Genomic DNA, 27,138 nt, shown 5'->3' on the forward strand with positions numbered 1-27,138 from the left:
AAATCGGTCTTAAACTGCTTTAGCTTGGAAAACATAAGAGGAGATTTTTATGACCTGAAACTGTTTAAGAGCGCATGTCTGGTGGACTTTCTTTGATTTCGGACGGTACTTGAATGCAGCACTTCACTATCTATATATATTTTTAAATCCCTACAATTAATTTAAACGCTTATATATGAAAAATAAAAGAAAACGGCCACGCTGCTGTCAGGTATGAACTCTTAAATCCCCAGGGCAGACAGGGGCGACACTTGTGCAGGTATTTTCACCAAAGCGCGCTCACGTGTGCTAGATCCGCGTTCACTCCTCGCCCGTTAGAGTGCGGCGACTCGTGCAAAGACCCCGCAGGACCGCTTACTGTTGCACATTATTCATCTAAACACGGGCAAACTGCGCAACAACTGAAAGGTAAAGATCTTATATTTGTATTCAAAGTGAAGCTACTAACAAGCCAGCGTCTAACTTTCCTCTGTTAATATTTCCGTTAAATTAAGGAAGTAGATGTAAGCAGTCGCAGTTTAAAGTGCTGCACAGTGAAACGTTAGTAGCGACAAATGTGACTTAACAGCCTCATGTTTTCAGATGCGAAGCATTTGAATGACATAAAAGTGATTAAATAATACGGGAATAACCTATTTTCTGCTTTTAACTCAGTGTTTACCTGAACTGTGTGTCCAATATTAAAAAATAACAAGCCCAGCATTACTGAGACTGTCATTACTAGCCTAGAATTACCATTTATGGCAATAAAAGTGGCATAAAAATATAATTAAAGATAAATTGTAGCCAGCTACTGAAAAAGACTTCATTTTTATTAGATTATCTGCTTCCCTCACGACATAAAATCTCTCATTTCCACCTTATTAAAGATGATTTTAACATATGCAGTGCATAATGTTCTTAAATAATATATTATAATGCAGCTTTTTCAGTGTTTTAGTTACATGTTTTATAAGAAAAGTGTATGTTCTTTTTGGGGAAATGAACCATCACGTTCAGAATAACTTCCTTTTTGAGACTTGAGCAGAGTTTGGTCAGAGCTTGTGGTTGTGCGTTAGTTTATTTTTAGTGATCACCTAAACAGAGAATAATCATTTTAATGCACGAAGGGGTCGTTGATCTTTATTGCATCTGTCCTTTGTGGCTCACTGTGTTTTAATCTCCCACCCCCAGATGTGGAAGTCAGTGGTGGGCCACAATGTGAGCATGAAGGTGGCTGGAGAGGGGGATGACTGGGAGACGGACCCTGACTTTGAGGTACTGTGTACTTCCTGGAGTGAGCGTCACTGTAGGGAGGGTTGGGTAGACACCTCTGCGTCAATCATTTCTGATTTTGTGTTTATGTGTGTGTGTGTTTTTTAGAATGACGTGTCAGAGCAGGAGCAGAGGTGGGGGGCCAAAACCATCGAGGGCTCAGGACGTAAAGAACACATCAGGTGAAAAGACGTGCAGCCTGTTCCTGGAAATATTATTTTTATAGTGCACGTAGATGAGTTCAGGACACAGTGGGTGCTGTGCAGCAACAGGAAGAGGAAGTGAGAGCACAGCGTAAGCTGTCAGGCCGCGAGTCTTTCCTAATATGGATAATGTATGATGATGGTGATGTTGACAACTCTTTGACAGTGATATTTAAACCTCTGCTGATCGGGTGGGACAGATTTTGTATCAATTGTGGCTTATTCAGGGTCAATAATTCACTCATTAATGAATATTTGGTAACCTTCAAAGTTGCTGTGGATCCTCATCAAGCAGAAAACTTAATTAATCTTCTAAGAGAGTGTTGTGGTTAGTTAGACAGACACATGACCCACCCTATTGGGAAAACCCGCCCATTAGCAGTATCCGTGTACTCAGAGCTTCTGAGCATTTGTGACCTTGAATTTGTGACTCGTAAGAGATTTTAATATTGGAACAGATTAAGAGTAAGCAGCAGAGGAACAACTACTATACTAACAGTTTAAAATTACCATGATGAGTGTATGAGTGTTAGTGATTGAGTTCGCAATAGCATGAACTCCGTCTGTTTCACTATTCATGTGTTTTGGCCCCTGCAGTGTTGCAGAGCTCAGAAACAAGGTCACTGAGGAGCATGAGAAAGTGAAGCAGAAGGAGAACATTCCCAAAGCATCGTACGGATATGGAGGGAAGTTTGGAGTGGAGACGGATCGAATGGACAAGGTAACACGTTTTTCTCATTGAAATCGGAATTATGGTGATATGCTTCTATCATTTACTGCGACTCCTCTTTACCCTCGACTCTGTTCCCACCATTTCTTTAAACGGTGTCCTTTTTGTTTGAATGGATGTGTCTCTGCTGTCCAGGTGGCTCTGGGTAGCGACTATGTAGCAGAGGTGGAGAAGCACTCTTCCCAGAAAGATGCAGCGAAAGGGTTCGGAGGGAAATATGGTGTTCAGAAGGACCGCGTGGACAAGGTGAGAAGACAAGCAGACTCTTTCACAATAGGCAACAATAAGTAAAAGGGAGCACACTGCACCCACATTAACATCTTTTCTTTGATATTCTGTAACTCAGATGTGATTTAAATGACATGATGAGGTCTCCGTCTCTGCTGTGTTTCTGTCTGCTGCTCTATGCCATCAAACAACAGGATTCATTCAATTCAATTTTATTTATATAGCGCCAAATCACAACAACAGTTGCCCTAAAGGGCTTTAATTATAAGGTAAAGACATTACAATAATACAAAGAAAAAAAAGAAAATCACTACATTCATATGACCCACTGTGAGCACGTGCTTTGGTGACAGTGGGAAGGAAGAACTCCCTTTTAATTGGAACAAACCTCCAGTAGAGACTGGCTCATGGAGGGGCGGCCATCTGCTGTGAACGGTACAGTTAAAACTGGGATCTATTATACTTTCCATTGTTTCTATTATACCTACATATACTGGTGGATACTCCTTTTAAACATGGTCAAAGTTAGCCAATCAGAACCTGACTTTAAAGGAAAGGGAAAGGGATCAATGATAGCCTGTTTTTATGACAAATAGAGAAATGAGACTCAGTTTTTATGGGAAGAGAGCTCCAGCAGAGGCAGGTTCAGTGAGGGGCAGCCATCTGTTGTTGGGGTGTGAGGGGAAGGAGAGGAGAGGACATGGAGTAGTGACATATAAATGCATCGGTAGTGGAAAAGAAGAGCTCAGTTCATCATGGGAAGTCCTGTAGCATCCCCAGCTTTACAGCATCTGTGGGTGAGGCTTCAGTGTCACCTGATCCAGCTCTATTTATTAGCTTTGTCAAAAAGAAAAGTTTGAACCCCAATCTTAAAAGTAGAGAGAGTGTCTGTCTCCTTAATCCACACTGGGAGCCTGTTCCACAGCTGATGTTTCTTCAGTAAGAAAAGTTCCACACATACGATGCTTAATCTTTATTATGATTTCAATCTTTGTGCAGTCTGCCGTCGGCTTTGAATACAAAGGAGAAGTGCAACAGCATGGATCTCAGAAAGGTACGTCCACTGTCCTGCATCTGTCATTCACTATTCTCCTATCAGAAGTTTGTCTAAATCTTACATTCTTATAACTCACTGCTTTAGATTACTCAAAGGGATTTGGAGGAAAGTACGGTGTCGAGAAAGACAAAGTGGACAAGGCGGCTTTGGGGTACGACTACAAGAGTCAGACTGAGAAGCATCAGTCTCAGAAAGGTGAGTTCAGGTTGTAGCAACTGTCTCTTTTTATATTATGTGCTTTATATTTGCTTTTTTATGCATTTGAAATTTATGTTCACCAGACTACGCTAAGGGATTTGGAGGGAAATACGGGGTGGAGAAGGAGAAGGTAGACAAAGCTGCCGTGGGGTATGACTATAAAGGAGAAACAGAGAAGCATCAGTCGCAGAAAGGTGAGTTAAAATTGCAGCTTTTGCAGGTTCGGCCACCGTTTTTTTCATGACACTTGATTGCTTTATTCTGTGCAGATTACTCAAAGGGATTTGGAGGAAAATTTGGTGTTGAGAAGGAGAAAGTCGACAAAGCTGCGTTGGGGTACGATTACAAAGCTGAGACGGAGAAACATCAGTCACAAAAAGGTTAGAGGAGAGAGCCACGGATGTGTTATTTACAGGAACAGACTTCCTGTATTCATCACACTGATGAAGTGCTTCTGTGTTCAGATTATTCAGCAGGTTTCGGTGGCCGGTATGGCGTACAGGCAGACCGCATGGATAAGGTCAGCATCAAGGATGAAATTCTGTATTATTGTCTTTGGATTCATTGTTTAATCTGGAATAAAATGGAAAGTAGCCATAACATCTGGGGAATAATTAATACTTTGGAAAAAGTGAGGCACACATGCTAAATGTTGGAATTAACATCGATTATTTCTGTTTTCATTTTCATAAAATGAACTTAAAAATGTTTTAATACCTACCTAAAACCTTAAAGCCATTCTCCACCACTGTACATCTTATTCTTAGCCTGAATAGTCTGCTTGTTCTGTATAACCAGAATAAACATTCTTATTTATGAGACCAATGCTGGTCTGTTCCCATCTTACTCACTGATTTGACTTACTGTCAAAAAGGTAAAGGATGTTATTGTATTCACACAGTGGTGGATCTAGAAAATTTTACATGGGGGGCAAAGGAAGGGCAAGAGGTCTAGGGTGGCACATACCTCTTCAGTGAAGTATGTAAAAATACCTTATATGTAGTTGGGCCAGTTGCCCCCTTTGCCCCCCTGTAGATCCGCCCTTGTCTTTACAGCCCAGCCTGTTTCATATTGAGATGGTGACTGTTTGGGTCTTCTTCCAGACCTTTGCAAAGTGGTGACATATCTAAATAACTTGTACTTAGACGCAACTGAACTGATGTCTTGTCATGTTCAAAGTCACTGTAGAACCTTTGGCACAACTTGTTAAAAGATTTAAGTGAGTGGGCCTGAACCTTACTACACCCCCATCTGGCCTGAGGCGACACTGACAGTTACCGATGCTTTATTGTATAATTTTTTTGTATATGTTGTTGCTGTGTAACCACTGTTGATTCTTAGCCAAGGAACTTCTGCAAAAAAAGATTTTTAATCTTAAGCAAAAGCATTAAAAAAAACAAAAAACCATCAAACATCTTGCTTCTTGGGACTTTGATCACATTTTTAGCTCCACTTATTTTGTGGTTTAGCCCGAGTATCAGAGGTCCCCAGTAACAGATTGGCCCAGATGTGCCCACATCATCAGCTGAAATAAGGCTGTTTCATAGCCTGTACATCATCCTGACCTGACAGGAACAGACAAGCAGCAGATTGTCAAACCTCCAGCTTTTAATTTTTAATTTTGATTTATTTCTTGCCAGTCAGTTAATCGCCTGCTTGAGTATTCTTGCAGCTGTAACCGTCATTATTGAAACATGATATCTGTAGTGACAATTCAAACTTCTGAAAAATAATTCTTTCTTTCTATTATTAACCTCTAGAGTGCAGCAGGCTTCACAGACATGGACTCCCCGACCTCTGCATATAAAAAGACACAGCCAGTAGAGGCTTGTAAGTTCATTTGTTTCTCCAACATAATCACTCACACTCTGCAATCTGTCTGGCAAGCAATTAAATCCACAACTGTTCAATGGTTTCCATGATGCACTGCATTCATATTCACTTTGGATTTTATTATGCAGCGAGTGCAGGTGCAGGGAAACTGAAAGCACGCTTTGAGAATATGGCCAAGGCTTCTGATGAGGAGAACAGGAAGAAAGCAGAAGAAGAGAGAGCGAGGAGGCAAGCCAGAGAGAGCCGAGAGCGAGAGGAGGCCAAACGCAGACAGCAGCAGGTACGCTGCGCTGCAAAAATGTAAAGAGCTACAAGGTGAGCTGTTTTCAGCTCACGTGATTGATGTTCTTTCTTTTAGGAGGAAGAAAGAAGAAGAGAGGAGGAATCTCAAGTACCACCAGGTCATCATGTTGATCCAGAGGACGATATGCCAACACCAGAAATCCACCGTCGCACTCCAGAGATTCAGAAAGAGCCGGAGCCGGAGCCGGAGCCGGAGCTGGAGCCAGAGCCAGAGCTGGAGCCGGAGCCGGTGGTGAGAAACACATATGAAAAATCAGATGTACCAAATAACAACTCGTGTTTAAAACATGGGACTCATATTCACCCATCTTTCCTCCAGCATGCACATATTTATATATATTTATATGTTTTTGTATATATAGGTATACATATACCTATATATGCAAAAAACTTGAATTTTACTATGTTTATTTATCGGATAAAATAAGTTAAATGTCACCGTTATTATAACAGCAGGGGTGTCCAAATTCAGAGGCTGCATCCACCTGAGGACCCGGGCTTCGTGGTCCTCAGGTGCCGGGCAACCGGAAATGAGCGATGGTGAAGGTCTAGCCTTCAGAATTACGTCACGAGCTCTCTCGGTGCAGTGAAACTCTGCCGTCTGCTCCTTGCTGTCTAAAATATAACCAGACGCTGGCGTAAATTCTCTACCATCTCACATTTCTGTTTAATCACTTTTCTGTTTGACATTTATTCAGCTGTGTGAAAACCCCGGAGGAACCCTCCCGAGGGATTAATAAAGTTTTATTTAATCTAATCTAATCTAATAACTTTAATCTCAGCCAAACCCATTTACTCACGAACAAATAAATCACTGAAAAAGGCCACACAATGTTTAAGTTATCTAAGTGACTTATATATCATGTTTAACCTGAGTAGCAAAAGGCCGCGGGGGTTTGAAAACGATATGCCGGGAGTTTGTTGTTCTCGCCGGCTCAGATATTTGAAGTTTACACAGCTACATTCTCGCCTGAAAATATGTTAAAAGTTTATTTTGCGACCCAGAAAGATTAATAAGAGTAATATTAAAACTAAGTGGCTGCAGTAGTAGTAGCCATTGTTGGAAACTGGCATTGGCTGGGCCAGTCTGGGATATGGTTTTTCAATTTTGTTGTCCGGATGGAAAATCGGGAGAAATTCGGGAGAATGGTGGCTCCGGGAGATTTTCGGAAGGGGCACTGAAATTCGGGATCCTCCTGGAAAAATCAGGGGGGTTGGCATGTATGCCAATCCATGACTGATAGTGTTTGGTTGTGTGCATTGTGATTTATTCAGGTATGCAGGTATTTCAGATACTGTTCATCTGCTGTAGATAGTTGTTTAGATCTGCCACTTCTTTTCTTTTGCCCTCCACATTTCCAGTTTCCTCAAATTTGTAAGGATACATACTATCACATACATATACTGCACACCATACTATCAAGATATTCTGTGTTTTTAGCTAACAGCTCTTTGGGAATCAACCTTATTGGTACAAAGATACTATTCAAGTCTGTCAGACTGTCAGACTGTCGTATCGTTGGAATTTTTCATAAATTCATTAAAGAAATGGAGACAAATTATGTGTTTTTGTGACAAATGTGTTTTTAGGCAAAGTCACCATTTAAAACCGGTTCTTTCTTAAGTTGTCTTTTACGTGTAGACACCTAATTGGTGAGTTGGGTGCTTTTTTTATCCTTGGACAATTCACAGGTCAGTAGTAACATAATTCTGCAGAATGTTTTTGGTTTGTGGATGTGGAAAAGCAGAAAGAAAATAGGTCCCATGTGAAAATGTTTACAGCAGACTTTGAGGCTATTAGTTTTTTTTTTAACAAAAAAGACAAAACCATGTGGTGCAAAATGCTGTAAGAAGAGAGACATCTTCACAGCTGGTATCTCCAAAACTCAGCAACTAACCTAAGTCTCTGAAACGGGTTCCTTTCTAATGATCCTCACCTGTGATGCTTAACTACAAATCATCTAACTTCACTTTTCAGGAGGAACCAGAATACGAGGAGCCCCCGGCCTTGCCACCACGCTTGGACGATTTTGAGGAACCGGGCGCCCCTCCTCTGCCTGAAAGGTCAATAGATGTGGATGATGATGATGGAGAGTATGAAGACATCGGTCATCCCCCTCCTCCTCCTCCTCAGCGTAAAGGTCTGCCTCTAAGCAAAGCCGTGAGTTAATCAGGACCCCTTTCGTGGCTACTGATCATTAATCTCGCATATTTTATCTCCCAGCTGACGAGAACGACTATGAAGACCTGACATGTGGCCAGAAGGCAATAGCGATTTATGACTATATTGGAGGTAAGACTCTCCATTTTCTGTTTCAGATGTTCTGTTTCATTGTGGAATAGCTGATCTGGGCTACTTTGGTTTGCCTTGTTTACATACTGAAAGGGGATCGTGAGCACAGGTGTTCCTTTGGCGCTGTGACACAAGTGCTTTTGTTTGTATTTATTTTTCCTTTTAATGTGAGCATAAATCCTTTGCTTTTCTTTTTTCACGCAGAGGCCGATGACGAGATCTCCTTCAATCCAGACGACATAATCTACAACATAGAGATGATTGACGAGGGCTGGTGGAAGGGACAGTGTCACGGACGTACCGGTCTGTTCCCGGCCGCTTACGTTCAGCTGATCGAGTGAGCAACACGCTCCCAAAGTCTATTTTTGCACAAGCTTCACTTAAACAAACTTCAATATTGTTGAACAGGAGGAGGAATTTGTATTTAACAATCAAATCAGAGCAAATTTTTAAAATCAGTTGATTTGTGTAATATTTCGCTTTGAATGTGCCGACTGAAAAAGCATCAGGCCAAACCTGATCAGGAGCAAACGTGTACACCTCTGCAAGGAACTGATGGTATAGGACCTTATTCTTCATTTCTTTCACTGGATTTTTATTTTACCAATGTAATCACAGTTATGACCAGAAATGGCTCTGCTATTCTAATAAAAGCTTCCTGGTAACCTGTGCTTTGTCTTTCCTCTGATGCGGTTACAGTGACCTGAAAACACGAGCACCAGCTGATCATTTTAGCCATCGCCATCTTGGTGTTTGGACACAGTGATGAGCGAGGTGATGATTAATCCTTAAACATGTAACGACTCTGCAGCAGGCGCGATTTCTTGCGCACTTAAACAATGCATGTTCATTGGTATAACACCATGTTTGTGTTAGTATTACAAAAAAGGGAAGAGTTATCTAGTGTGGGAAAGAAAATACTTAATATGTATTTTACTGTGAAACAGTAGCTTCAAAGCTATGCAGGCCAAGTCATCATCTCTATGCACAGCCACAAACCATAATGGCTGGAGAACATCTGTTTCATTATTCTACCCGTGTTTACAAAATTAAATTATAAGAAGCCAACATTGATAACATTTGGCAGTCTAACAGAAATGGTAAAAGTAGAAAACCCTCACAAAAACATTAGGCCAGTATCACGTTAACTATGGCTAAGGACCGGCATTAAACAGGTCACTTTATTGTGCAGCGGTTCAGGCAATTACCTGACAGGTGAAAGATCCTGGTTCACTTTATTTTATTTTTTTAATTTAAGACCTATAACTGGGGAGACACAGGTCTGGCCTTTTATGATATACCTCCATAGCATCCACTGCTACACAGATGTAGCAAAAACAAATCACCAGATGATAGACATAGCCTATGATGCACATTTTAAGAAATGTTAAAGTTTTTCTTTTCAATATATTGTACGAGCCGGACCTTCTTGTAATTTTTTAAAGTGCTCTTGACCTGCTTCATAGTTTTGGACTTTGGCTGCTTTTTTTTAAACTCAGTTTTAGCCCAGTCATTGTACCTGACCAATTTAGAGGAATGTTTGTTTGATTGTTGAAACACTTAACACTGACCTATGAATCATTCAAGTGTAACCCCCCACACACACACACACAACTCAAGATTTATGTGTATACACATAACAGACAACTTAGCAATGAACTAATTTTAAGTTGTGTTTACTAGTCTGTCACCAAAAACATCATTTATTGTCATTTCTTTAGTTGAATGTATGAAAAACGGCAAAGATAACACAGGGTGAAGGGCTTGAAATAGGAGTTTTGTACCAACGAGGTGATTGTCGGCATATCTCGGCATGTTGTGCATGCAGTGTGTCCATAAAAAGAGGAAACCGGACAAGTACACGATAAAAGAGGCACCATCACATCTGCATCCACCATGCACTTTTGCACAGTACTGGAATTGTAAAGAATGTGCGTAATGAATTAAAGTTATGACAAACAACAATTGAAATTATAAATCATATTAAAATACTAATAATTCTGTTTTTTTGACACACCTTCAGGGGCCACTGGAGGTGGGCAAGAGTTGCACGATGTCAAGAAAATGAAAAGAACAAGTGAACAGAATAAATCATAGGACAGATTTTTTAATGGGAGTTTAGAGACTTAACTTGCGGCAGAGAATACACGTGCACCACTCACATTTCTGCAGACACACTACACACACGTTTTCCGTCCTCTGATCTCAAGTCAGAGAGGGTTTTGCTGTTCCATGAGAACAAACCAGTTTCTGCAGTGAACTTCTGTACGATCTCAGGCTCTGTGGCAAAGCCCGGAAATCTTCAAATCCACCAGACACAATGAAATTTAATTAAGAAACACAACAATTATCACGAAAGGATGCTGTGTTTCAGCTTCCAGAGTCTTTAAGCTAGAATTACGGTCTTCCCGTTTAGTGGTTTACCAGGCAACATTCTTCTTCTTCTTTCCCTTGCCACCTTTCTTTCCCAATCGTTTGCCCCTCATTTTCTTGGCCTGCCGCTGGCTCATCCACGCCGGATACTGTCCATGTTCATCCAGAAGAGTTTTCTTGTTGCGCTTGCTGTCCATGTCCATCTTGCCATCTGAAACACAGACACACAGACACGCACACATGATACGATACACGTGACACAGAAAAAGGTGTGACATCACCTCGTAATAAAAAAAAACCAAACAAACTATAAAGGCTGCTGACTGTGGTGCTCACTGTCTTACCATCAGGCTCTGCCTCCTCCATGTTAACGTCGGCCTGCTTCTTTATCTTCTCAGCTGGCACCACTGTGGCGATCTCCTGCATGTCGGTCATGGCGACTTCTCCTTTCTTATCGAGGGTCAGAGCTTGTTTCAGACGATTCAGCTCCTTTGGAGCGTTCTTCTTCCTCTTCTCTGCCCGCATCTTTCGCTTAAATTTACTCCGAAGGCTTTTTGCCATTTTTAAAGATGCTGCGAAGACATTAACAAATCACCAGTCAAGCAAACTTGGGTTCACGAATTTTTAGGACTTTCACATGTATCCTTACACCACACAACAGTGAAAACAAGAGAAGACAAATGGATGGTCTGAGGCGACATGTCTCGCCAATGACTGCCGATTTCTTCCACACTGCCTGAGCTGAAGCCCGGGATTCAGGAGGATGTTTGGATTTTAATTAATTTATGATTTACTTTTAAGAACCTCAAGACGATGTATATTATTTAAATATGACATGCATTTGTGTAGGTAGGTAGAATAAAAAAATCCATTTATAACGTATTTTTTAAGTAATACTACTAACAACAAAAAAAAAAAACAGAATGAAAATAAACTGCAACATCTTTACAAACTAACTAATAAAGTTAAGTAAACCTGGGGGAGAGAAGTCTAAATAAAACTGATTACGCATTCAGACTGTCTTCTTCTACAACTCTATAAACATTGAGCTGGTCTCTAGTACCCAACACTAATATTAAAAATATTATAAATCCCAGCAGATCAGCATCTTCTTAAACACTCAGACCAACAACTATGCCGTATTCAAACTCGCCTACATCACCTTTCTTTCACATTTCACTAAATCCACCAAGTTGCTGCCGCGTGATTGGCTGAATCGTAAACAGATGTATCTTACAAAGTGGCCGACAAGTGCAGTACTACAATTTTCCTTCCATGATTAATAACGTAAACCTAAAGATTTTATAGGCAAGTTAGGATTAGCGAATCCACCGAGCTGTTAAATCTCAATAAAACGGGAATGAGCAGCTTCGGTGATAAACTTTAACGTTTGGTCTGTTGAACATTTACAGCACTAACATCATCATCATCATCACCCACCCCCCTCCAACAAGAAATGGTAAAATGCTGTTAATTCCGTTTAGTTACACGATACTGGCCGTCACAATAAGCCTAGCAAGTTAGCTACCCAACTCCTAGTGAGGCACCAGTCTTAAAAACACATAAAAATAGCCTCTTTCCCTCATTAAACTCATACAGGTGTGATCATTAATCCACTATATAACATACAAGTGTGACTTACTTTTCACAGAAGCAGCAGATGAGCTTTTTGACGCTTAAACTGTGTGAACAACACACTCTTCTACTCCGCACACGTGTTTAGAAGCTTGGGAAAAAATGTATCACGTGCTATGGAAAGAGCTGCAATATGATTGGCTGCCTCGGACATTCTGAAGACTGTGGCGTCTGATTGGACAGTGGGCTAATACCAGGAAGCTAAACGGAAGGTAAACAAACCGTTGTGGAGAATTTCGTGCTTAGCTGCAAGCTAAAGTGCTTTAAACCCTTTGAGTGTTTGTTGGGTTTGTTTTAAGTTCATCCGGGAGTCATGAACAGCTTCCAGGCCGCCAGCCCTCCGCTCTCTGCTGCTGTGACCCAGATGTTCAACACTCTGGAGTCGGCTGCAGAACAAATGATGGTGCACAGAGACTTCCAAGCAGCTTTTGACACATGTCTCAGTGGTCTGGAGAGTCTCGCCGGCCTGGAGCCCGAGGACAGCAGGTGAGGGTCCTGAAGCTTCACGCACATGTTTAACTGGAAGCTTGGATTTTTGTGTTATAACAGAAACATCTGTTCCTGCAGATGTGCAGAGCTCAAGGCTGGTTTCTGCATCTTAGGGATTCAGGCTCTGGCTGAGCTCAATCAGTGGCGTGATGTCCTCTGCTGGGTTCTGCAACAGTATGAGCAGGAGAAAATACCAGCGAAGATCATGCAGATGTGGTGAGGAAAGAGTTTTATTGTTATTATTATTATTATTACACACTGATCTATTGATCCCCAACCTTTGGGCAGGTGGACGCAATATGAAATAAAGTATAAAATACAAATCGTATTACAGTTCAAATATGCAAATTCTCCAAGACATGTTTTTTCAATCAGCACATTTGATCCGTCATTAATTATATAATTAATCATGAATTAAAAATGAAAATAAAATGTAATTACAAATAACAGAAATATTCAAATATGACAAACTTACTAATAACGACGTTTAAAAATAAAACTTTTAAAAGACATGAACAATTCACTGTTTTTTACTGACTGATCTCAATTTAGATTAAGAGGGTACATAGTCACAGTTTCACTCAAACAGTATAAAGTCTCTCAGATGCTGAATTTCAAAAGAATAGCTGTTTGAAATCACTTATAGGAGCTGTGTTTTTCTGCTTCATTCTGAGTGCTATTATAATCAAACCTTATATTAATGACTTCAGCCTTTTGTGATAAAGAAATGTTGTTGTAGTAAATAAAAGACATCTGTCATCACAATTATTTAGGCTTAAATGAATAAATGTGTAAAATGACAGAGCGAGTTCTGCTAGCTCATTGCCCAGACTGTCCCATAAATAGAAAACTAGAAGTTTTGACTTGATGAGCCATATTTTTTTACCCAATGAGGTCACATTTGTAAAAGCCCACACTATTGTACAAAGTGTAAGAAAAAAAAAGAACTTTTATTTATTACTCAATTGCTTTGATGAGGTCTGAATGGCTATGGAAGAGGTCTTTATCTGTAGGAAAAACTATAAAGTCTGTGAAGTCCAAAGTGTATGCCCTCCAAAGCTCTTCAGCAGGCAAAATTGGAGACTATAATCCCAAATCTATTATGTCAGTGGGTAGGTCCAATGAAAAACGGTTGGCTTTTTGAAATATTTGGACAACGACTGGAAATGGGTGATAAACTCAAAAAAATCCTACATAAAAGTGCCTTGTTCTAGTAACGAAACAGACATTTATCACGCCTTCATATCCATAAATTTGGAGCCAAGCTTCCCAGATACTGTGCCAATACTTAGGAACGCCATGTTTCCTACTTAAACCTCTGACTTCTGGGACTGATGCTGATATGTGTGGTGCCATCATTCTCAGAATTAAAGATTGAAGGACAAGAATGCAGGACACCCAAAATAACTTATTTCTGCTAAAAGGTGTGATGTGTTTGTCTGTGTTTTACAAAGAATTGAAAGATATACTTGACCACCACAGTGGATTTTAAGTCAGATGAACAAGATTTGACTCATGTGTAGACTTTAAGCTTTAACATAAGGGGTTTAGAAAAGTATTGCATTAACTATTTAGGATTTTATTTCTTTAAAAACTTCAGTAAAATACTAACTAATGTGATTTTGTGTCTCATTTTGGCAGTATACTTCTTTACTCCAAGGTGGGTGAGCCTGCTGTAATGCAGGAGGTGACCAGAGCCTGGTTACACTACCCATCCAACAGCAGGGCAACTAGCTTCAGGACGGTGGCAGAGCTGTACCTGCTGCATGTCCTTGTGCCACTGGGAGAGGCAGACGAGGCTCGGGAGCTGGTCACAGGCGAGGTTTTTAGCAGCGCCTTCACAGAAGAACACAGACAGACAGCGCTGGATATCATAGAAGAAAAAGAGCGACAAAATCAAGACCCTCCTCTAAATCCCAGGATGAGTGGAAGCTCTGACGTCACCGAACATCCTGTCTCATCCCAAGGTCTGACACTTCAGCCTCAACCCTTATGAGATGCATTACACCAAGCGGCCTAAAAAAGACTGAAACTGTTAACTGTTTGTGATTTTGCTTTTGTTCTGCAGGTACTTTAGTCCATAAACTTGAGGCTGTGATCAGGTTTTTATACCGAAAACTCCTGATGATTGGCTCCGGCTCATTCCCTTTCCGGAGAATCTTTCTGACTGCCATCCTCCTCTACATGCTCTTTTTTCGGATGGATCCAGGTTGGGTGAAACCTTAGTTCTGCTGGTACATCATCATCTTTTAGAAGTTAAAATAAAAGTGACTATAAATGCGTTTCTGTTGTGCTTTTTTTACCTGCAGCTCTCCCGTCTGCGTTCATGTGGATTTCTAAACTTCTGCAGCTGCTCAAACAGATGTGGAACGCCATGTTTGCACCGTATTATCAGGCAGTCACTCAGAGCAAAGGACTGTAGAGGACTGAATATGCTTGGTCTATCATTTTAAATGAATTCTCTAAGGACTGTTTGTAAGACAACATGGATGATATTCACGTCAGATCTATAAAACATTTAAAGTACTCATTCCAGGAAAACTTGCATTTTTTTTAAGCTGCAGACTCTTCAGCTCACATGACACAGCTTCCCATGAATTCTGCCCAGCTCCTCACTAATACATCCTTTGTTTGTCCATCTCAAAGCAACACATGAGTCATCAAGAGTCTGATGTGTTTTTTTTCCATTCCTTTTTTAAGTCTAGGAAGTGACTCACTGTTCTGGTTCAGAGTACCTAGAATGATGAATAGGGGTAAGAAAACAGTTGCAGTCAGTGTATCACTGTAGGAATATGAAATTTGTTAAATGATTATAACAATAGTTATAATAGCCGGTTTAAGTTTTGTGTACTGCAATGTGCTGAGGTCCTGTGGCTGCAAAACAAGCCGAAACCATGACCCCTCTGCCACTGTGCATGACACGAGGTGTTTGTCCTGATATGCTGTATCTGGTTTTCAACAAACGTGGTGCTCTGCATTACAGCCAAACATTGCCACTTTGGTCTCGTCTCTCCAAAGGACATTTCTAGAAGTGTTGCATTTGACATGCTAACTGAGGTCGGTAGAGTCTGGGATGTAGTTGTTTGCACGTCCAAGATCATGCACTGGGTGTGGAATTTGCTGGGACGTTTACTCCTGAGAAGACTGGCGACTGCTTTGAATGTTTTCCAGTTGTGAATAATTGTTCTCACTGCAAAATGATGGACTTCAGATTGTTTGGAAATGACCCTGTAACCTTTCTCAGATCGATGGGAAGCCGCAGTTACTTTTTTAACTCGTTCCTCCACAATTACGACATTTGACAACAACGTTAATGGGTGTGAAAGGTGGACAGAGATGACGTTTTTCCTCCTTGGCGCTGTGTTAAGACACCGGAATGCTCCATTCCAGCAAACCTCAGCTTTTATAGAAGTGGTCATGATCAATTAATCAAGTGCATTATCAACATGTTACCCTTTTAATTCAAATGGAAGCTGTCAGATTGTAATTAGTTTTTCACAGGATTGGATCTCAAGAAAATGTACTTTCAATGTCAAAGTGAAGATATTTGTTGTGCATTTAAGTGTCCCTGTGACTGTTCTTATGTATTATTTTATTGATAATTCTCATAAATGAACCTTAAATTTTTATAGGTTAATCAATTTTGAATTATAATTTTGAATTATATGTGGATGTGACAGTGTGTGTAATAGGGCAGAATCCATTCACCTTGTTTTTTTATTAATTTTTTTTAATGGATGGATGGGTAGTTAAGTAACCGATTACTTAACATGCTGTCAAGCCTTTCCAAAAGTATCATCAGTAAAAATTTAAACAGGGAAAAACAAACTTTTTTATAATCCTATATTCCTGTTGTGAAAATTTGAATTTAATTTCAAATTCAAATCAAATCAAATTCAAATTTTATTTGTCACACACACACACAACCATACACAGTATGACATGGGGGTGAAATGCTTGTAGCTGTACAATGCCCGACCATTAAATGACAGAAAAAAAGTTTTACAATATTTACAATTTACAGGTTACTACAAAATTTACAAATTAACTTAGGAATTTACAGTAAAGAATGTGCAAATAGCAGAAGAGATTATAAAGATTATAAATTATAGGATTATAGGAAATGTGTGGTGGTGCGTGTGGTGATGTGATGTGTGTGAGAGTCCAGTCCTACACCTGGTTCAGGGCCCGAATAGCCTGGGGGAAGAAGCTCCTCCTCATTCTCTCTGTTTTGGCCTTAAGGGGGAGTGGAAGCGCTTCCCAGACCTCAACAGTGAGAAGAGTCCATTGTTGGGATGGGAGAGGTCCATCATAATCTTCCTAGCTTTGGACTTGCACCGCTTGGTGTAGAGGAAGAAGAGACGCTGACGGGCTTTCTTAACCAGGGTGTTGATGTGGCAGGACCATGACAGGTCCTGAGTGATGTGGACACCCAGGTATCGGAAACTGTCCACTCTCTCCACTGGCGTGCCACTGATGATGAGGGGTTTGTAATTCCTCGCCTGCTTTGTAGTGAAGTCCACGATCAGCTCCTTAGTCTTGCTGATGTTTAGGAGGTTATTCTCCTGGCACCAGGTCTCCAGGTTCCTAATCTCCTCCAGGTAGGCCGTCTCGATGTTGTCGGAGATCAGGCCCACAACAGCAGTGTCGTCAGCAAACTTGACAATGGAGGTGGTGTCTGATGTGGCTACACAGTCATAAGTGTACAGTGAGTACAGCAGGGGGCTTAAAACACAGCCCTGAGGCGCTCCAGTGCTGAGTGAGATGGAGGGGGAGACTTGTTTTCCCACTCTCACTGATTGGGGTCTGTCTGTGAGGAACTTGAGGATCCACTGACACAGTGATGAGCTGAGTTCTAGATCCGTCAACTTGGTGAAAAGCTTAGAGGGAATTATTGTGTTGAATGCTGAACTGTAGTCCACGAACAGCATCCTAACATAATTCCCTCTGCCAGTGTCCAGGTGACTCAGGGATGTGTGGAGCAGGTGAGATATGGCATCGTCTGTGGAACGATTAGTCCGGTAAGCAAACTGAAGTGAGTCGATGGTGGCAGGAAGTGAAGAAGTGAAGTGAAGAATTTATGTGAAGATCTATTAAATGTAATCTTATGCAGCACTGTTAAGCAGTTTTAAATCTAAAACTGATTTAAATGTTTAAGTTGTTTTCTGAAAGCTTACAAGTAGCGAAAAAAGTGAAAGAGTAAATAAAAGTGTTCAGGTAAACGTACATGTCCCTGAAGTTTAGAAAAAGTGGTGCTGCAGGAAATTTAGAATATATTATCTGTAATTCATAAAGTTCTGCATGCATGTAAAAAAAATTAGGGGCCTCTTTTTTTTAAAAAAAAAGTGGAAGTCACATTAGTTTAATCACATTTTTAAAGTGGGGCTGGGGTCACTCATTGCCCCCCTCTTTGGACACGCCCCTGGGTACAGGTGAGAAGTATTATTATAAAGTTGCACACAGTGGAAATACTTAAGTATTCGAGTACAGAGTACTGCCTGTGACTGTGGAGATAATCTGGACGCGTGTGTCACCAATTCTGTGTAGCTAATAAGCGCCGACGTGATCGCCGTAACATGTCGACGTCATAGTTCCAGCCGGTTTGCGCATGACAGTTTGTGAGTTTCGTTTCCAGCAAAGCGAAGAGAAAGCTGTAAAATGAAACTGCTGCTGGGAACTGTTTCTGTGGCGCTGATGTTTACAGTGAAGTACAACAAACGCTCGACCCTCTGTTGGTTTAGTGACCGTCCTGAGACCCTGAAGAAGAGCAGAAGGCTGCACTGATGTCTACTGGGATCTCCCATTTCTTTTCTAGACTTACTCTGGAGAATCACTTATTTATAGTGGATCATTCTCAACCCGATGGTGATGTTTTTATATTATTTCCTGTTTGCTTGAGAACTATAAATACTAGTTTAAAGGTCCTACTTCAGCGAAATGCACGAGATGCTTGTTAAATACGATTAAAGCTCCTCAACGATTCGTAGACGCACTCGTTATTAATTTCACAGTAAATAAAAACGGAACAATTTTGAAGTCAAGTGTTATTCACAGATAGGAAAAATTATTTTAGTCAGTTAACTTTCTAAAGCTGTAGTGCTTTTTCGGTCATGAACAATCATGAGTAATGTAGTGCACAGTGTGCCAAAAATGCGCTCACAGCCACTTTGTTAGGTACACCTTGGTGGCGCTGAAATCTTTCCTCACATGACAGCATCGCACATTTGCTCCAAATCTGTTGGCTTTGCATCCATAATGGGAATCTCTGTTCCACCACATCCCAAAGGTGCTCTACTGGATTAAGAACTGGTGACCGTGGAGGCCATTTGAGTAGGCTACAGTGAACTCATCGTCACGTTCAAGAAACCAGTTTGAGATGATTTGAGCTTTGCGACATGGTGCGTTAACCTGCCCGAGGCAGGTATCAGAAGATGGGTTCACGGTTGTCATTAAGAGATGGACATGGTCAGCAACAACACTCAGGTAGGCTGTGGATTTAAATGATGCTCAGCTGGTGCTATAGGGCCAAAGACAATACCCCCCACATTACTCCCTCTCCACCAGCAGCCTGAACTGTTGATACAGGGCAGGCAGGAAAAGCCATGCTTTCACGCAGCAGAAATCAAGACTCATCTGACTAGAAAACGTTTTTCCAGTTATGTATTGTCCAATTTTGGTGAAGCGTGTGAAGTATAGCCTCAGTTTCATTTTGGTTACCTAATTTTAGTGAATATTTGAGTTGCTGTTTCTACTCTTCTAATCGGCTTGAAGCAGTCTGGTCGTTCTCTTATGACCTCTGACATCAAACTTTACAGTGTAAACTCTAGGGATGGCCGTGTGGGAAAATCCCAGTATATCAGCAGTTTCTGAAACACTCAGACTAACAACCATGCCATGTTAAAAGTCACTAAAATCACCTTTGTTTCCCACTCTGTAACTCTGTTTCAACTTCAGCAGGTCGACTCGACCACGTCTACATGTCTAAATGCTCTGAGCTGCCGACATGTAATTGGTTGATCAGATATATGAATTAACATGCAGTTGAAAAGGTGTACCTAATAAAGTGTCTGGTGACTGTATAATCTAATCATTTACTGGCTGATCTGTTTAAACTATGCTAATAGTCATATAACTGATCATATTCATGTTCATATTTACTCATATTTATCATACTGGGTTGTTAAGGAGGTGGTAATGCTGTTTAACAAACCTTTAAAGGATTTCTGCACCTCAAAAGAACTCTTTAAGCCTCATAAATTTATGACTGATTCATAAATGCTCTTTTGTCTGTTGTTGCATTTGACCTTCAGGTCAGGCATATTTCAGTGACACAGAAACCAAAATACTGACCGTGAGTCTGTGTGAAGTGAAGTCAACTTGCTCCACATCTGCTCAACACGGGGCCTAAAACTAATAAACCGAACAAGCCTCATGCTCTGTGATCTCTAAAACCATGATTTGCTATTTTAATAGAATATATATCAAAAATGCGGGGTTCTCCACAGCTGACTGTGCTTTTCCATTTTTATTTATTTTCACACATGCACACACCCGCTGGTGCTCTGGTGGGTTGATTCACGGTGTCACAGGCTGTTATTTAACCCTTGTTACTCTTACAGGGATGAGAGGCCTCTCCAACTATTGTCTATCATGCTGTGTGAACAGCTTGCTGCAGACTTTCTCTGCTACCTGGGAAATAGCAGAACTGCTAGAAAGGTAATCACACGAATTACTACAGCTGCTTTCATCTTGACTCAGTGATGTTGTAGTGCCACTTACTGTGGAAATCCTAAGGCTGTTTACAATATTAACAAGCTTTTATGAATTTTAAAAGGTGGGATGTAGCTGGTGCGAGAGGAGATGCTCGTAATGTCGCGCTGCATCTAAAGAGAGTTCTTGAGGCCATGCGGGGTGACCTCCCTCAGCTCACTCCACATCGTGACTTCCTCCACTGTCTGGACCAAAACCACTTTCAACGTAAGAGCCATGCTTTTGCAGAGAAAATACCTCCTGCCGATGTGTCTTATTTCACACCTTCTAATGATGCTTTACAGTTAATGTGCAGCATGATGCAGATGAGGTGTTCCTCTCGATTCTCAACTTCATTCACCAGCAGATGGACAACAGAGTTCTGGTTGGACTGCGATCAAACTACTCTAATATTATTCATTTCTGCATGTGTTATCTGCAACAGTGTTTGTTTGCATTTGCCCTCTCTGAAAGGCTGGGGAAATTCAGGATCTGTACAAGATTTCAGTGGAGACACACCTGCAGTGTTTAAAGTGCAACTCCATCCAAACTGAAACCAGCTACATGCTCAGCCTGCCGCTTTATGTAAAGGAGGACGACAACTCTCTTGTGGGTCTTCTTCTTCTTTTGTTTAAGAATACTAAAACTGTTGGGAAACACACTATCTCTGTTTGTTATTTTTTCCCTTTTATTGGAGGCCGTATCTTAAAATCTCAAATTTTTACAGTTTATTGAAGCCAAAGATTTTAGCCAATCCTGATCCAATCATATGGGTGTAATAAAATACAGCATTTTCGACTGGGAAGTATTACATGGAGGGGGAGATTTTATAAATCCACACAACACAAGTGTAAAGAGGGAGAAAATGCACAAGTTTATTAGGATTACAAAAATCAGAGTCACCAGCAAATAGTCCAGCACAGAACCACTCATAAAAGATCAAATGAATGACATATGACTTGTTAGGTTACAAACCTTAGCTGTATTGCATTGTCACTGTTTATTTTACTCACTATTTATTTTGTTACGTTTGTCATATTTTCAGGAGGGCTGCATGAACTCTTTCTTTGAGCATCAGGAGCTCAAGGGCATAAACTCCTGCTTTTGTGCACACTGTGGAACTAAGAACCCATCCAGACAGGTGAGACTCGGGTTTAAATCGCCCTCCAACACATTGAAAAGGCTCTGATGAAATCAATTACAAGATATGTGAATGTGTCATTAATCTGTATTCTATCGTGTCAGCTCAAACAATCATTGTGAAATCTAATTGCTTGTTGTATAACAAATCTGTGTGTATCTATTTTTCTTCATTGCTTCAATCTAATAAAAATATCTTTGAGGAAAGAAAAACATATTTAAAGGGCTGAGTGGGATGAGTGGACGAGAGTGGGTGGGTGAAACATATTTGCCAGCATAATCATGAACTCACATTCACTCATTTGTTTTGTTCAGGGTGTCAAACTCCTCTCACTGCCTCGTATCTTGTGCATGAACCTGAAGCGATTTCGGAACAGCCGCGGTTCCACACACAAACTTGACTGCAGGGTTCCTTTCCCAGAAACCTTTGATTTCTCCCAGAGTCTCCAAGATGTGTTCTCCGAAAACTTTGCACAGGTACGTCTGAATTCTTTTTTACGTGAATATTGCATCTTTTGCTTGTGAATACTCTGATTATTTATTTGTTTTTCTTCCAGAATGAGTGCAGGTACACCTTGTACGCAGTGGTCGTGCACTCTGGTTATGCAATGTTTGGGCACTATACTGCTTACGTCCGCCACAGGGAGAACAAGTGCTGGTACTATGCAGATGATAGCCACGTACAGCAGGTACATCGGATCTAAAAAATAATTACAAATAATCACAGTATACAGTTTAATGTGAAAGTATCTGCAGATATCAAAGGGAGAGAGGGATGTAACTTTTTCACCCTCTGTGCTTTTTATTGAATTGCCAATTTCTGATGAATTTTCTGTCTGATTCTCATTCAAATCCACAGACCTCCTGGGAAGAAGTGCAGAGAACATATGGAGGACGACACAGGTAAAATGCCCAGTTTCTGACTGGGGTCATGAAGTCCTCTCACACATTTTACACTCATAAACATGAAGCTGTCTACAGCAGCTGGAAATGGCTCATCAAAGCTTAATGAGGACACATTTTAACCTAGTCAGTCTGATTCTGGTCTGAATATCTGGAGCAAGGAGGTAGTAAGACTTTGAAAACATTAGATTTTTTGCCATCCTGTCACCAGCTACTTAGTACATAAATAATAGACTGTACATAAATGACCGAATGATCGAATGACACCGAAGCACCTTAAATCTGTTTTATTTTGACTCACCTGGTTGCAAAAAGACTTCAGAAACGCTTTCCTGGAGACATCAGTGCTACTTTCTACTTTACTGAATAAAACAGGCTGTTGGTTAAGTTATGATCCGCATTAGAGTCACAGTAAAGGCCTGCTTTATTTTAACAGGCTGTTGCCATATGACTGTGTGGTTTCTCAGTTTTTCAGTCAGATCCACCCTCAAAATGCCAAGATGACGATGGCGAAGGCTGAACAAACATCCCAGTAGCTTCTTTCAACTTTTTATATATGGCACAGACGTGAGAGTGATATCAAAAGTCTCATCTAACTCACGACTGTGTCAAAATGTCAGTGTGTTGTTCTTAAAGAGGAAAGTGTGGAGAGACCACAGGCTGAAGGATGTAGCCACGATGAGGTCAGACATTTCAACGCATCATTTTCAGCATTTCGCTAGTCGTGGTCTTAGTTTTTGGGAAAAATGCGTCACTGAGGTGTGGATCGGACGTGATGTCTAGTTTTAGAATTAGAAGTCTTTTATCGTATGTTTTTGTGTGTAAATAAATTACATGGCTGCACTTACAGATGCAAAGAGAAAAAACCAAAAAACAAATAGTCATTTGCACAGTAAATAAAAAAAGAAGGAACGAGTTCAGTGACCAAAAATGTAAGACACTGCTCGCTGAGTTGGCTTATATTACACAGAAGGGAAATTATTGCAGGAGTGGAAGATAAGGCGGTAGTTGCTTCAGAGTCGGCCTTTCTTTGATTTGAGGGATCTGTAGCGCCTACTAAAGGGCAAGAGGTTGTACAGCTGAGAGCCAGGAGGATGTGATGGTTTTTAAAAAAATGTTTCTGAAGGTTCCTCCTCTCTGCACAAGCAGTGTCCACACAGAAAGGTTTAATTTTTCAGCCGGTGGATTCAAACCAAGACCTGTTTCCTGTGAGGTGACAGAGCTAACCAGACAGTGCGTGCCGCAGAATTAACACTATACAAAACCCCCCCAAAAAACAACCTTTAGTTTTTAGTCTTCCACTTTTTCCAAGGATATTCATCTATTATTATCAGAGCACCTACATTTAGTTTGCAGGAAGAACCTGCAGCAGTCCATCTATTTATAACCGTCCCATTTCCTCTAGTTTATATGTCCTTCCATCCCCTGCAGTTGAAGAGCAAAAGTCACTTTTTCTGTTGATCACATTGAATTTGCTATATTTATGAAAAGACATCTTCTGAAGCTACCATTAAGCTTTCTTTGTTTGTTTGTTTACCTGCAGCCATGGCGATCTTTAATAGTTGTGCATCATCATTTTTTTCTTTTATTTCTTTTAAGAAAAAATGACAAATCTGCCCATAAACGTCCTTTCTGTCCAGTTCAAAGGACACAGTTTTGAAATTATTTAGTTCTTAGTTTGTTGTGTTACTCCAAAATGGCATTATACCTGTTAAGCTGTATCGTTTAGGCCTAGTTCACCTAGCCTCATATGTCAAACTGGCAGCTGCGTCGTTAAATACTTTACACTTTTGGGTCCTTTTGGTCCAGATGAATCGGGATATGTGCTTATCCCTCTCCCTGATATTCCCTGTTTAGTTGGGACCTCTACTGGAAGGTCACACATCATCATAGCGCCATCATTTTTCTCAAAAATAAGGCCCGAGGGCCAGAATCGGCCTGGCAAAGACTCCCACTGGACAGTTTTAGAAAATGTGAAGGAGGATGTACATTTCAGAATTTTAACTGTATTTTCACAAATTTTACAATTTTTCCTACTGAAAAAGAACTAAATGAAAAAGTATCCTCGGTGAATTAACGCAAACTTTCTGTTTCATAATTACAGGACAGTGTGAGCAATGAGCTACCAGAACTGATAGTACTGACAGATTTATTTCATGTCTTTATCACATAGAAAAATTGAGGAAATACTGTTGGAATTGCACCTCTTTTTCTTATATTGAGATATTTCAGGGATTAACTGGCTAATTAAACTTTTTTACACTGACAGTAAGGGCAGGTTCACTTCTCCGACACACTTAAGATCAATGTGGGCTGTAAAATGACACCGACAACCCTGCTCTTCTGCATCCAGAAGAGTCGCCCCTGCTGACTGTTAGAAAGAATGCAACTATGAGGTGCTTAGTGACTTCACCATTCATGTTTCCTACAGTTAAAATAGTTCAGAGAAATATGAAGGAGATCTGTTCAGAGAATTCTCTGCATTCGGGCTCTCACCTTCAAAAACTCCCTGTAAAACAACAGCCATGCCTAGAGCAAGGAGTAACCAAACATGTGACTCCCATTTTATCACACTTTAACTGGCTTCCACTTCTTTTCAGAGTTAAATCAGAGATTTTAATAATAACATTTAAAGCCCCATTTGCTTGACTCCTGCTGACATAATGGAGCTTTCATCTTTCTCCTTGCAGAAGGAGCTTTAGATTTTTAGACAAAGTCTTATTCTCTGCTCCGTGGTCTTGATTAAAGAGGTGATTGTGTTTTTCGCCACGAACACTCTCAAACTTTTGAACCCCTAAACAGAGGAAATCCGTCATGTCCGTTATGTTGTCTTGTCTTTGAACAACAAGCTGGTTTCTGGAAAACACCTGGAAGTTTTAGTTTCACTTTTCCTGTCATGTGAATTGAAAATGCCATCATGGTTTCCTTTTCTTCCTTCCTTATTTATGTTGCCGTTTGCTATATAAGAATGCTTCATTGTTTTCTTTCTTCTTCTTTTGTTGCAGTAGAACGGCGTACATGTTAATGTACAGAAGAGATTCAGAAGAATGGAGGCCACGGCCTGAACTTTCTGGCTGAGTGGATGGGTGCAAAGAAATCAGGGGACATGGTGCAATAAAATATGGAATGCATTGATTTTATGGAAGTATTTCATGGGAATTTCTGACCTTTTTCCACAATGTGAAAGGTTTTATAGTCTATATTTTTTTTTCCTGATCTCACTGAGCTCAACCAGCAAATGAATTTCTCTTAACCAGTAGGTGGCGTTGAAGACTTTATACAGGAAAGGGTTTTCCATCTCAGACCACACACACTGTGAACACACTCACTGGTACTGGGGGGTTGGTCTGAAGTGACTGCTTAGCTGAGATATTTGCTGTTTGGGGAAATACCTGCATTGAGATCTGGTGTGCATTTTCCTGATATAGCTGTTTATGAGTCATTCTTGAAGAACACTCGATGCATTTTTTTCTCATTTGGGTGACACAATCATCTTTTATTTTATGTATTCTGTCTATTTAACCACTATTAAAACTATGCTTGGGTATTAAACCTCCCATTATGTTATGTATTTAATGCTCCAAACCATACATACATACATACATACATATGTGTGTGTGTATGTGAATTACCTGAGAGGACCAAAAACACTGCAGTTGCAGCCAGTGCTTGGTATAACTGAGCCACTAAAATTCCCATTGTGTTGGCCAAGAGGTGGTTGGGGGGGGGGTTGACCGTGTGAAACAGTGCCTATGTGCTGCAGAGCTCTGACAGAATGGAACATGTCTACACGGTGCCAGAGGCAGCAGGCTTCATGCTTAGTCATCTCGATGGTTTCTGCATACAGGGTATACGTTCTCCTACTTGCAGCACACACCCCGGGGACAGGTCTTGAGTTGAGTCAGTGTCACAGATATGGTCAGCCGTTTATTGCTGCATTTGTGAGATCCGTATGACTCTTCCTCTGACTAAAGTGCAAAATCACCTTTAGAAATCCCGCCGCCGCAGATGATTAAAATGAGCTGAAAACATCAGCTACTTATATTTACAAGCATCACCGTGCAGGGTTTGTGTTAATCTGTTGCACAATGCCAGTGTCGGAAGAAGAACTCAGATCAGTAATTTATTGAGCTATAAATGCACCGAGTGATAAACTCAAAGAGTATTAGCCGCTGGCAAGAAATGCTTCCGGATGTGTAAATAAGGCGTCTGTTTGCTGATCAGATTGAAATGGGGTTTGTCTTTGTTGTATCCATGTCCCTCAAGTAGTCATGAATCATCACTTTATCACGTTGGGGGGGATTTGTGCGCCCTAGAGCAGAAGCTCAAGGGACCAGTTTACCCTGTCCAGGATGTGGTTGCTAGAGTCCCACCCTGGAGCCAGGCCTGGGGTAGGGGTTTGACGTCTTGTGGATTGGGCTTCTCTGCTGTGACTGCTGACCCCATAAACAAAATGGATTTATAATCTTGTGATAAATATAAAATGCAGTCATATGATGAAGATCTCAGTTCTGTAGCTCCTCCTGCAGAACCTATTTAACTATTATGTGCTATTATTAACTATTAGCATATTAAATTGGCAGTTTAATCTATAAAATCAGAATGACATTTCATTTGTTGCCATTCAGATTGGCAAACCTAAGCTGCCAGTAACTTACAAGAAGACGAAGAAGAAGAAAAAAGACAGCACATTTCTTTCTAAACTGGAAAACCTCAACATTGTGTTAATTTACTGCAACCGTACCACAGC

The 27,138-nt window shown here is 40.7% G+C and overlaps 4 protein-coding genes across 7 annotated transcripts; 3 read left to right on the plus strand and 1 right to left on the minus strand.

Annotated features, from left to right (window-relative positions):
* The first annotated feature begins 268 nt into the window (after nt 1-268).
* Nucleotides 269-8,764, plus strand: hcls1 (hematopoietic cell-specific Lyn substrate 1). Its single transcript, XM_012918350.3, has 16 exons — nt 269-408; nt 1,174-1,257; nt 1,363-1,436; nt 2,055-2,178; nt 2,323-2,433; nt 3,415-3,469; nt 3,557-3,667; nt 3,754-3,864; nt 3,940-4,050; nt 4,135-4,190; nt 5,431-5,500; nt 5,632-5,783; nt 5,862-6,038; nt 7,785-7,947; nt 8,031-8,099; nt 8,304-8,764. The coding sequence occupies exons 2-16, from the start codon at nt 1,174-1,176 to the stop codon at nt 8,438-8,440; spliced, it is 1,605 nt and encodes a 534-aa protein (XP_012773804.3). The 5' UTR covers nt 269-408; the 3' UTR covers nt 8,441-8,764.
* Nucleotides 8,765-10,190: 1,426 nt separating this feature from the next.
* Nucleotides 10,191-12,258, minus strand: llph (LLP homolog, long-term synaptic facilitation factor). The gene is made up of 3 exons (XM_004548366.4): nt 12,115-12,258; nt 10,817-11,044; nt 10,191-10,683 (listed from the first exon to the last, which is right to left on the minus strand). Exons 2-3 carry the CDS (start codon nt 11,031-11,033, stop codon nt 10,520-10,522), a joined length of 381 nt encoding a protein of 126 aa, XP_004548423.1. The 5' UTR covers nt 11,034-11,044; nt 12,115-12,258; the 3' UTR covers nt 10,191-10,519.
* On the plus strand, nt 12,210-16,223 carry pex26 (peroxisomal biogenesis factor 26). Of its 2 annotated transcripts, XM_076875801.1 has the most exons (6): nt 12,210-12,319; nt 12,407-12,593; nt 12,675-12,812; nt 14,238-14,563; nt 14,665-14,805; nt 14,906-16,223. In XM_076875801.1, exons 2-6 carry the CDS (start codon nt 12,421-12,423, stop codon nt 15,016-15,018), a joined length of 891 nt encoding a protein of 296 aa, XP_076731916.1. In that variant the 5' UTR covers nt 12,210-12,319; nt 12,407-12,420; the 3' UTR covers nt 15,019-16,223. The 2 variants fall into 2 exon arrangements, with proteins under 2 accessions (XP_076731916.1, XP_004548421.3); XM_004548364.3 differs by having other exon boundaries at nt 12,287-12,593.
* Nucleotides 16,224-18,218: 1,995 nt separating this feature from the next.
* usp18 (ubiquitin specific peptidase 18) lies at nt 18,219-25,950 on the plus strand. Of its 3 annotated transcripts, XM_012918330.4 has the most exons (11): nt 18,221-18,461; nt 18,883-19,079; nt 20,216-20,312; nt 20,431-20,573; nt 20,651-20,730; nt 20,820-20,954; nt 21,391-21,486; nt 21,801-21,962; nt 22,043-22,174; nt 22,345-22,388; nt 25,394-25,950. In XM_012918330.4, the coding sequence occupies exons 2-11, from the start codon at nt 19,028-19,030 to the stop codon at nt 25,464-25,466; spliced, it is 1,014 nt and encodes a 337-aa protein (XP_012773784.2). In that variant the 5' UTR covers nt 18,221-18,461; nt 18,883-19,027; the 3' UTR covers nt 25,467-25,950. The 3 variants fall into 3 exon arrangements, with proteins under 3 accessions (XP_076731988.1, XP_076731989.1, XP_012773784.2); XM_076875873.1 differs by lacking the exon at nt 18,883-19,079 and having other exon boundaries at nt 18,219-18,461; XM_076875874.1 differs by lacking the exon at nt 18,883-19,079 and having other exon boundaries at nt 18,219-18,461; nt 25,397-25,950.
* Nucleotides 25,951-27,138: the final 1,188 nt, after the last annotated feature.

Source organism: Maylandia zebra, linkage group LG17, assembly GCF_041146795.1.
Source record: "Maylandia zebra isolate NMK-2024a linkage group LG17, Mzebra_GT3a, whole genome shotgun sequence".
Taxonomy (NCBI): domain Eukaryota; kingdom Metazoa; phylum Chordata; class Actinopteri; order Cichliformes; family Cichlidae; genus Maylandia; species Maylandia zebra.

What these genes read in the sequence shown, in the direction of transcription:
- usp18 (XM_076875873.1), top strand. Translation starts at nt 18,380, where the DNA reads ATGTCTACTGGGATCTCCCATTTCTTTTCTAGACTTACTCTGGAGAAT. An exon ending in AGATGGACAACAGAGTTCTG is followed by an intron (nt 20,731 to 20,819) that starts GTTGGACTGCGA and finishes CCTCTCTGAAAG; the next exon opens with GCTGGGGAAATTCAGGATCT. An exon ending in CTAAGAACCCATCCAGACAG is followed by an intron (nt 21,487 to 21,800) that starts GTGAGACTCGGG and finishes TGTTTTGTTCAG; the next exon opens with GGTGTCAAACTCCTCTCACT.
- llph (XM_004548366.4), bottom strand. Translation starts at nt 11,033, where the DNA reads ATGGCAAAAAGCCTTCGGAGTAAATTTAAGCGAAAGATGCGGGCAGAG. An exon ending in GGAGGAGGCAGAGCCTGATG is followed by an intron (nt 10,684 to 10,816) that starts GTAAGACAGTGA and finishes TCTGTGTTTCAG; the next exon opens with ATGGCAAGATGGACATGGAC.
- pex26 (XM_076875801.1), top strand. Translation starts at nt 12,421, where the DNA reads ATGAACAGCTTCCAGGCCGCCAGCCCTCCGCTCTCTGCTGCTGTGACC. An exon ending in GCGAAGATCATGCAGATGTG is followed by an intron (nt 12,813 to 14,237) that starts GTGAGGAAAGAG and finishes TCATTTTGGCAG; the next exon opens with TATACTTCTTTACTCCAAGG. An exon ending in ACATCCTGTCTCATCCCAAG is followed by an intron (nt 14,564 to 14,664) that starts GTCTGACACTTC and finishes TTTGTTCTGCAG; the next exon opens with GTACTTTAGTCCATAAACTT.
- hcls1 (XM_012918350.3), top strand. Translation starts at nt 1,174, where the DNA reads ATGTGGAAGTCAGTGGTGGGCCACAATGTGAGCATGAAGGTGGCTGGA. An exon ending in GAAGCATCAGTCGCAGAAAG is followed by an intron (nt 3,865 to 3,939) that starts GTGAGTTAAAAT and finishes TATTCTGTGCAG; the next exon opens with ATTACTCAAAGGGATTTGGA. An exon ending in TCCTCCTCCTCAGCGTAAAG is followed by an intron (nt 7,948 to 8,030) that starts GTCTGCCTCTAA and finishes TTTATCTCCCAG; the next exon opens with CTGACGAGAACGACTATGAA.